The 11,237-nt window shown below is 32.2% G+C and overlaps 1 protein-coding gene across 1 annotated transcript; it reads left to right on the top strand.

Annotated features, from left to right (window-relative positions):
• The first annotated feature begins 5,539 nt into the window (after positions 1-5,539).
• LOC107879799 (protein DMP10) lies at positions 5,540-6,583 on the top strand. The gene has a single exon (XM_016726743.2). It carries the CDS (start codon positions 5,626-5,628, stop codon positions 6,322-6,324), a length of 699 nt encoding a protein of 232 aa, XP_016582229.2. The 5' UTR covers positions 5,540-5,625; the 3' UTR covers positions 6,325-6,583.
• Positions 6,584-11,237: the final 4,654 nt, after the last annotated feature.

Below are 11,237 nucleotides of genomic sequence, written 5' to 3'. Positions count from 1 at the left end.
CAACTACATCAAAAGAAATCACTATTAAGAAAAATAAGTCTTAATTTAATTTGTCGATAAACAAAAAAAAAAGTGTACGCTGCCTATTTAACATCGAGTCATCAAAAGAACCTTTTAGCTACCGGCTATGATGAGTCATTTAACGATAAATTTCATAGCTAATTGTTTTTACTTTTATAGTGGATATGAAGAAATTAAGAGACGAAGATGGTCTATGAAGACATATTTTTTTGTTTATATAAAGAGTTTAAGTTCTGTGCATCGTTGGTGCACAAAATATTCCACACTATCAGTAAACTTGACCTGCTATTGCAGGTTACCCAATTATTTACATTAAAATTAAAAAAGAAAAAGTTACGTAACCTGCAATGGCAAATCAAATTTACCTAATAGTGTGGAATATTTTGTACACTGACGGGGTGCACAAAATTTAAATTGTTATATAAATGTTTGTTTGCGGGTGGTTCAGGTTCATTCTTTATATTTTCAGTAGTATGTGGCTTGACAGTTGTGTTTGTTTACAAGTAGTCAAATACTTGAAAATATCATTGAGAAATGGACCTTGGTTTAGTTCATTAATCTATGTTGGTTCAATTTGGCCAATGTCAGCCTTAATAACTTGAAGCATATTAAATTCTAGCTTTTATAAGATTAAAGAGTAGGAACATACAAAAATATCATTAGCTTTTAATTGTTGATAATAATAACAATAATAATAACATACTTTGCATGTTTTCCCATTGTTAAGACTTAAAAAAGATACGTTTAGTTTTTAACGTTATGTACAATCATATATTTCGTATAAAATGAGTAATTGTTCTCCCCCTCTATTTCTTTACATTAATTATAAGGTGGGGAAAACTGATGTTGACAAATATTGAAATGACTATAGAGAAAAGTACTGTTATTTGCAATCGCCAATAATTAAAATGTTCGGTCAAGGTTTATATAGCTATAAATTTGAATAAACAATTAATAAAAGAAAATATTTTTTCCATTCTAATTTATGTGACATAATTTGATCAAATATAGTTTAAGATAAAAATAAATTATATTTTAAAATTTATCATCTGAAATATGTCATATAACATTTATTATGTGCCTACAAAATTTTTGAAATTTATAATCTTAAACAAGCCATAATATTTGTATGATTATATTTCTAATTAAAATAAAATAAAATTTTAAATTATCTTCAAATTATTAATGTCAACTTTTCCTAAACGAACTAAAAAAAATGTGTAACATAACTATAATGGAGTTTGTAATATCCCAAAATGGTTCAATTATTTTAGGCAAAATGATCTTCTGAACCTCTGTACTATGTCGGTTTTGTAAGTTGGACACTTCTACTTACATGTTTGTCATCTGGACTCCTGAACCCACAAAAAAACTATATTTGAAACTCTTTGACCGTTGACTTTGTCTATATGGCATTAAAATACTGACTGGGATAAGGAGGGTGATTACACACGCCTGAAGTGCGAGTGGAAGTCAATTTTTGGCCAGTTTTATAGTAAACTAATTAAAAATATATATATATTAAAATTGAAAAAAAAATAAAGAGGGTTTTTTATTCACTTTCTCAAACTTACCCTTTGCACAATTTAAATTTCACTTTCATTTTGGTCCCTTTTTATTCCAAACATGCCCTTTGCACACTTCACAACAATGGCCGCCAAGAAATTCCCCCGTAATCCTAACCTAATCAACGGAATCGGCAAATTCTTCCGTTCCAAAATGTACCACAAAAAGGGCCTTTGGATTATCAAGAAGAAAAAGGACGGCAATTCCCCACCCACCCAAAATCCACCACCGTCATTGCTCCGCCCTCAACCACCGCCATCAAACCACCAAAATTCTACCTAGCTGATGACGTGGAAAAATCCCTCATCAACGAACACAAACCAAAATTCATAAAACTGAGAGTCAGTATTACACCTGGTACTGATTTGATTATTCTAGCTGGGAGATTTAAGGAAAAAAGAGTTGTGTTCTTGAAATAACTTGTATGTTATGGACTGTTACTTGTTAGTGGGTCGTTTAAGGTTAATGGGGTTCCATTAAGGAGAGTTAATCAAGCTTATGTTATTGCTACTTCAATGAAAGTGGATGTTAGTGGAGTTAAGATTGACAAGATTCAATGGAAGTTTATGTTATTCCTTGTCTTTGTTGTGGTTGATATTGTCGTTGTTGTACATTGTCAAAAAAAAAAAATATTGTTACTCCTGAAGAGGGTCTTTGCTGGTTGATATTGTTATTGTTGTTCATTGTCCAAAAAAAAAAAAATTATATATTCGTGAAGAGGGTCTTTGTTTTGCTGCGGTTGATATTGTTGTTATTCATTATAGAAAAGAAAATATTATTGTTGTTCCCGAAGAGGGTCTTTGCTGATTGATATTGTTGTTGTTGTTGTTGTTCATTGTAAAAAATAAATAAATTATATATCCTTGAAGAGGTCTTTGCTGTGGTTGATATTGTTGTTTGTTGTTCATTGTCAAAAAAAAAAATTGTTCTTGATTTACTTTTAAATTTTTTTTTAATTCATTTTCTCAATTTAAATTTTTCATTTTGTTTAGGATTAATTTTGTAACTTTTACAAATTGTTGAAGATTTAAATAAAAATTGAAAATTCATTATGTTTGTGTAATGTGAATTTATAGTTAAAATCTTAAATTTATAATTAAAAATTTAATTTAATTTAAATTAAAAATTTATTGTATTTGTGTATTAGAATTTCTACAATTTATAAAAAATATATTTAATTAAATTTATTTTAATATTTAATTTCTTGTGTAGCATTTTAAAAATAACATAAAATTTAATGTAATACTTAAAAATGACTTGGCGGCTGATGTGGCAATTGACATGGTAGACGTGTAAGCTGACATGGCAGCTGATGTGGCGCGAGTGTGTTACACTCACCAAAAAAATATTTAAAATGTTGTTTTTTAATGAGTTTAGGAGTTCAAATGATAAACATATAAGTAAAAGTATCCAACTTACAAAATCGATATAGTACAAGATTCATCGAACCATTTTGTCATTATTTTATTAAAAGACACAGAAAAACGAGGTGGTGGATTGGGAGAATAGGCAAGGGAAAAGATTACACTATTCAAATACAAGCTTAAAGTAGCTTTTATTTTTTTATCTGTTTTTGGTAACTTAATAGCTTTAATTTAAAAAGAAAATATCATTCACTTCTTGGGGCGTGTTGAAAAAAAGTTGTGGTGGGTGTGCAAAAACATTTAATCAATACACTATTGTTTGTTTTGTTTCTTTTGTTATCTTTCTTAATAGAGTAAATATATAATTACACCACTGATCTTATTCGAGATTTATAAAAAGATATTTAAACTTTCAGTTCGACCTATTATCCTACGATTCTTCTTTATTTCATTGCAAACACATCATTTTGACCCTCAGCGTGTATACACGCTCCACAAGCGCATGAAAGGGCTCGAATTTGACTTTTTTGATCAATTAAAAGCTGTCACGTGTAAAATAATTTATATATAATTTATATTCTTTTAAGAAAACATAATATTTATTTATTTTTAAAATTATCCCTACTCCCTCTCCGTCGCCCCTAACTCACTCACTCTTTCTTCTTCAACTCAATTCACCATTAAAACTTCTATTGAAGTTTTTTTTTTTTTTAAATCATTCATTAAAACTCCATTTTATAATTAAATCATAACATTTAACTATCTATCATCTCTTCTTTAACACAATGTCTTCTTCAACACCATTAAAACTCTTCAACACAATGTGACCATTAAAGCTCCTCCATTGAATTTTTTTTTTTTTAAATCATCTCATTAAAGCTCTATTTTCAGTTAAATCATATCATTTAACTATCTTTAAAACTCAATTCAATCATAAAACTTTCAATTCAATCATAAAACTGTTTTTTGAAGTGATTTGAATAAGAAAAAAATGGATGAAAATGCATGCTGACAGAGTGAGGGTTTGGGGGAGATGCTGATGGGGTGGGGGTGTTGGACGAGGGATGGGGGTGGAGGGGAGCTGCTGGGGGGTGGGGGTGAAAGGGGGTACGTGGGTGGGGTGTTAAATTAAATAAAAAGTAAAATTTTATTTTAAAAAATAAAAAATATATAAATTAAACGTATTTAACACGTGGTAGCACCTAATTGGTGCGTGTATTCACTCTCTTTGTTGGCCTTTTTTTATAGGCCAAATGATTTTTTTTAAGTTCAAAATGTATTAATTATTCTTTTCAAAATCACCTTCTTGTTTTTCCGTGGCTCGACAACGAAAATTTCAATATATTGTATGGCCTTATGATATTTTATGATTTTTTCAAAAGAATTTATAGCATTCATCTGCTAACGTGTAATGTACCCGGTGACAAATCACCAACTCAATATGGAAAATTTTTACTACTTTTAAATTCCAAATAATGACTATCACTACATTTAGAAAGAGTTTGAGAAGAATCAAAAGGATACTATAAACAAATTACCTTTTGATTAACGTCTTCATATATTTTGGGATATATCACAACCTAACAATTCATGTATATTAGACTCGATCGATACAATTTATTTACTATATTAGATTAGACAGAGTAACGATAAAATTTGAACAAATTGCCCACCACCCAAATATTTGCAATAATTTGAATGATTAAAATTTTCACCTTATTGAAGATGTCTTTGTCAATATTAGTTCGGAGATTATCAACCTCAAATATAGTAACATGAAGTGTACCATGTAGCAGAATTTGTGCCATCTTCCTCCCCTACAATCCACTTCTCTAACAAATTTCAACCAAAAAACTATTGTCTTAGTAAATCAGACTGCAAGAAGCTAAAGAATTCAGTAAGTTCGATTCAAATTCTATATTTATATTGAAAAAAATTATTTGAGATAATTCAGTAAACAAAAATAATTGTAATTCAGAATTCATAAACTAAAAGTTTTACTTCGCTGCTGTTAGAGAGGAGTCGAAGCTTTATTTGTTGCGTCGAAAGAAAGATGAATAATATGTAAAAAGAAGAAGACTTCATTAATATATGATGTACACCTTAGATTAAAACTTGAGCTTATTTCTTTGGGACAGATAGAAAAAACTACTAATTAAATTGGTAATTTATATGAAAGAACAGGAAATATAAATATATGAGTTCAAGTATGAAATAAAAGTATATGAGTTCAAGCATGTGCATGCGAAGATAGTTGATAGATTTTTTATACCATCATATTTATATCGATCTATATAATAGGCATCGCTTCATAAAAATCTAATATGATAGGTTAAAAAGATCTGAATATGATAATAACATGTTATAATCAGGTAAATTACCCTAATAAGGTAAAATCCAGTGCACTATCATTGTATGTAATTACCAAAGGCCATTGTTTAACTGCATCATAATTTGGGAGCACGTTTGCATGCTTACGTACTCATCAAATCACATCAAATAGAATCACTTTCTCTAGATTCTAGATAGTGTTGATGACTTATAAAAAGACTACCATTTAATTATAGATGACCACTTCAATCATAGTAACAAAAAGGTGACAAATTAAACCAATTTAAAAAGACCAAACGAAACAAGCTAGTTAGCTAGTCTTCTCTTCTAATTACCATCACCAATGTCTCAACAATCATCTCTTCCAATCATTGACACACCAGAACCAGCACCAGCACCAGCACCAGCACCAGCCAAGGGCAGTAGGCGGGCCAAAGTCCTAGCAGGTGCATCAAACCTAGCCAACCTTTTACCAACAGGAACCGTCCTGGCTTTCCAAACTCTAGTGCCATCTTTCACTGATGGAGGTTCCTGCCTTGTCACTCACAAGTACCTCACCGAAGGCCTCATCATCCTCTGCGCCGCAGCCTGTTTTTTCTCCTCCTTCACGGACAGCTTCCTCGACAAAAAAGGGAAAATATACTACGGAATAGCCGTGCCCAAAGGCTTCTACGTATTCAACATTGATCATATTCATCGTGATGAGTTCACTACAGTCCTCATGAAAGATTATTTAAGAAGCTACCGTCTTAAGAAAATGGACCTTATTCGTGCCCTTGTGTCACTCGTGATGTTCTTGATGTTTGCACTAGGTGATGCCAATGTGCAGGACTGCTTTTGGCCGAAAGCTAACCCCAACATAAAAGCTTTGTTCATGAATTTGCCATTGGCGTCCGGACTTTTCTCTACCTTCTTCTTCAGTATTTTTCCTACTACACGTAGGGGAATCGGCTACGCAGATTCGCCTAGAGAAGGTCCAAATTTTGATGATCATCATGTCTCTGTTCTTCCTATAGCTAACTCTACTCCAAATAACAAATGAAGCATGCCACGGATATATATGTGTGTCGTCTTACGCATTCAACCAGTTACAAGTACATTATTATGGTGATAACTCATATATATATACATAACTGTACTAAAACTGAGACTCGTCTCGATCTGTAATTGAAAAGATAAACATCCTATATTTAAGTATCCACTCTATTCTTTTGCGCTCTGTATTGTGCATAGAAGAGAATGTTTTCCGGTTTTCTTATATTTGGTAGGTCAAGATGTTCGGAACATTTTCTCTAGAAGATTAAATTCCTTAAAAATGAGAAAAATGACTTTTCTAATGAACGTGGAAAATCAAGTTCGATAAATGACATTTCATGTTCATTGTTTCCTTGCTCCATGCAACGCGCCCATCCCCCACTCCCCGAACCTCCATGCCCCATCCTATTCCCCATTCAACCCCAATAGTGTTTTGCTTCATTATATATAAATGTTTTTGGGATAATATTTTTTCATTTATGTATGAAACACTACCAAAAAAAAAAAAAGTAAGAAATTCACTTATTTTCTAATAAATGTGCATTTTCCACTGGAAACACTTTCCTTCCTACCAAACACACCCTACAATGTGAATTTCCACAGTTTTACGAGCATCACAAGTCTATTTGGTAGTTCAATGAAGTGTGTTTAGCATGGGGTAAGTCATGATCCGAAAAAATCAAATAATGTTATCAGTATATATGTCTCATTGTTAGGAAAATATTTTTACACGTGATACAAATGATTTGTTTTCTAAAGATTTTTTGATAAAGTTTTGAAACTGAAATAAGTATTGTTATCAGTTATTGTAAATATGGATTTATTATTTTAGTATATCTCTACAAACCTTTCTTATTTTTATTAATGAAACGTACAAAACCACCACTGGTAGTAAGATTAGCACATCAAAATATGATCTGTCAAGTTTGGATGGGTTGGGTTGAACATTTTCAAGATCAATTGCCCAAATCTATTCATCTAAAATTTGTGCTAATTTGGGTTAATGAAAAAATAACATAAACATACAACTTAACTTATCATATTTACAGAAATTCTCACTTAATTAAAAAAATCTTAACTAATTATATATCTTCGTTGGATGTATTGGGTGCTAATTATATTAAATTATAATTAAAATTATTTTTGTATAAAAACGTTTTTGTTTTGTTTTAATATGTTAGATATAACCTTAATTAAGAAAAGAAACATTATTTTGATAATTAAATAAATTATATAAGAAGACAAAAAGAAATATTTGATTGGAGTTGGGCAGTTCATGATGACCCATTATTTAGTCTCTTTTGACTTGACTCATTACTCCCTCAATATTTTTCAATTGCTGCTCGTTTTTCGCAAATTAAGATAGTTAAATTTCAAAGTTAAATTAACTTAGATTAATTTAGTTTGTTAAAATTAAAATTTAGATTTTCAAAAACTACGTGAAAAAGTATCATAAATTATAATATTTTTTAATTTGATTAAGAAATACATGTTAAAATATTAATTAAAATTTGTACAATTTGACTCTAGAAACGAAAAGGAGGCAATTAAAAGGAATGGAGGGAATAGTTATTAATTAAAATCATTTTAATCCACTAAAAAATCTGTCCAATCTATCCATATATTTGACACCACTAAAAAGGACAAAATTAATTAGGAGATCCATGTAACTCATGTGAGAATTTTGGATCTACAACAAAGAACTTGTTCTTCGACTTGACAAAATTAAGGAGAATGCGAATCTATGAAGGGGACTTGGCCCCTCTCGTCCATATAACAAGAAGCAAGTGACTTGCATCATGAGATGGCTAATTATAATACACTTTTAGTATCCGGTTCTTCTTTGAACTTTGCACATAGCAGACATTTTAGTGCACATGCTACCCTTTTATAATAAGATGACTTGAATTATGAGATGACTAAGTATAAGAGAATTTTGTGGTCCGATTTTTTTCCGAATTTCGCACATAACCAGCGTTTTAGCGCACAGGAGGCATTTTTACAATGAGATGACTTGCATCATTAAACAATAAGGACCACAATTAGTGGCATACATAATTTGCTTTTCCATTCTCATAAATATATTCTACAAGGAATCAATGCCTTGCCTTCAACTGGGAACCTGATTCTACCGTTTACCATGCAATTTATGTGATTGCACTCAAAAAACTTTCAACACAGAGAATTATATATTCTTCCTTAATTTTGTTATCAAAATATTTTCCTTGTTGCAAAAATGTAATTATATTTTGACACACAAAGTCGTCGAGAAGTCGTTTGGATTGTTGGGTTATTGGATCTTTTTCCCTTCTTATGTAGATAAATGAAGCCCAATTTAGATCAACCCACTTTTGTCATAGACCCATTACTATGGGGCATATATATTGATCTTTTTAGGTCTTATTCACTATCACAAAAAGAGAGTTTTCAGCAGCCAAAAAGAGACAAACAAAGCTGATTTTCGCAAACAAAGCTGATTTTCGCACCTAAATTTCAGCCACAGCTGTCAACTTCAAATTGCGATTCCCGCTTCGTTTCTTGTCCGATTGAGTTGATTTTTGGACTGCTTGTTTCTCTCATCTCAATCTTTGATTAGGAACTGATGGAGCTTGATTTGGTGGCCTGTAGCTCCTGTTCTTCATTCCCGAACAGTAGCTGCATTTTTTGTGCTTCACTCCTTTATTTCTCTAGTGTTAGGTGTTGTAGTTTATGTATTCTTTCTTGTTGTTTGACACTTGTTTTGTGGCCATTTTGGAGAACAATGTTGTAACTATTTGTTAATTATAGTGGAGGTTTGGTCCCGTGGTTTTTACTCTTCACACCGAAGCGTTTTCCACGTAAATTTGGTGTCTTGTGTGATTGCCTTTATTCTTACCCTATCGTATTTGTGTGGTAATTCATTTGCTGCCATATTATTTTGTTTTGCTTGATTTGCTTGTCTCCTCTTAGTTCAAATTGGAAAGGAAAGTTTGGACTTGAGTATTCTTCTGCTGCTATCCTGTCGGGCTCTTTCATAGTGCCTCTATCTTTTCCAACAAAGTGGTATCAAAGTGTTAGTTGTTACTGATTGTTGATTTGAATGATGGAGGAAAATATGAGCAAGATAGTGTGTTTGAATGGTAGTAACTATCATACTTGGAAAGGCAAGATGAAAGATCTTCTATTTGTCAAGAAAATGCATCTACTTGTGTTTGCATCTACTAAACCTCAATTCATGACAGATGAGGATTGAGAATTTGAGCACTTACAAGTTTGTGGTTATATCAGACAATGGGTTGAAGATAATGTTAGAAATCATATTGTGAATGAGACACATGCCAGAAGTTTGTAGGACAAGCTCGAGACACTTTGTGCTTCGAAGACTGGCAATAACAAGTTGTTCCTGCTTAAGCAATTGATGAATATCAGGTATAAAGAGGGCATTTCTATTTCTGATCATATAAATGATTTTTAGGGTGTCCTTAACCAGTTGTTTGGAATGGGTGTTAAGTTTGATAAAGAAATTTAGGGACTTTGGCTTTTTAATACTCTGCCAGACGCTTAGGAGACTCTTTGAGTTTCTTTGACTAATTCTGCTCCCGGTGGTGTTGTAACTATGGAATATGTTAAGAGTGGTGTCTTGAATGAAGAGATGAGAAGAAGATCTCAGGCTTTATCTTTTTCATCTTCACACTCTGATATTTTGGTTACTGAAGGAAGGGGCAGAAACAAGTCCAGAGATCTGAATGATAGAGATAAAACTAGAAGCAAGTCGAGGTCCAAATTGAAGAATGTTACATGTGACTATTGCAACAAAAAATGGCATATCATGAAATATTGTTACAAGCATAAGAGAGATATTAGACAGCAAAAAAATGAAGGCGCAGTTGTTGCTAATGATGATCTTTTTGTTGCTTGTGGTGAGAATGCCATCAATCTTGTTCGTGATGAGTCTAGCTGATTTGTGGATTCTGGTGCTACTTCTCAGGTTACGCCAAAGAAGGAATTATTTTCTTCTTATACTCCAGGTAATTTTGGAATATTAAAAATAGGCAATAATGATGAAGTTAAAGTACTTGGCATTGACACTGTTTGTTTGGAAAGTAACAATGGTTCCAAACTAGTTCTCAATAATGTCAAGCATGCTTCAGATGTTCTCTTAAATTTAATTTCTGTAGGGAACCTTGATAATGAGAGTTATGTTAACACCCTTGGTGCTAGCCAGTTGAAGCTTACTAGAGGTTCGATGATTGTGGCTCGAGGTGACAAGTTGTCTAACTTGTACGTATTTCAGAGCTCTACCTCTAGAGGCTTGATAAACTTGATGGAGAATGATACTTCATTAGAGTTGTGGCATAGAAGGTTGAGTCATATGAGTGAGAAAGGGATTGATAGTTTGGCTGAGAAAAATTTACTTTCTGGAGTGAAATAAGCAAAGTTGAAGAAGTGTGTTCATTACTTAGTCGATAAACAGAAAAGAGTTTCTTTTCAGAATCATCCGCCTTCAAGAAAGCTTGATTTGCTGGAGTTGGTGCATTCTGATTTGTGTGGTACTTTTAAAGTAAAGTCTCATGGTGGTGCACTTTACTTTGTGACTTTTATTGATGATCATTCTCGCAAATTTTGGATATTTTCTTTAAAGTCCAAGGATCAAGTACTTGATGTGTTCAAATATTTTCAGGCCTTGGTTGAGAGACAGACAGGAAAGAATTGAAATGCATCAGTTCAGATAATGGTGGTGAGTATATTGGTCCTTTTGATAGATATTGCAGAGAGCAAGGTATTCGACATCAGAAAACTCCTTCAAAAATACCTCAGTTGAATGATTTAGCAGAGAGGATGAACAGAACTCTAGTTGAGAGGGTTAGATGTATGCTTTCAGATGCTAAGCTGTCAGATTACTTTTGGGCAGAAGCACTTAATACTGCTACTTCTGTTAGC

Source organism: Capsicum annuum, chromosome 8, assembly GCF_002878395.1.
Source record: "Capsicum annuum cultivar UCD-10X-F1 chromosome 8, UCD10Xv1.1, whole genome shotgun sequence".
Taxonomy (NCBI): Eukaryota; Viridiplantae; Streptophyta; class Magnoliopsida; order Solanales; family Solanaceae; genus Capsicum; species Capsicum annuum.
The sequence above is the reverse complement of the archived record's forward strand: the minus strand, read 5'-3'. Positions and strand labels throughout refer to the sequence as shown.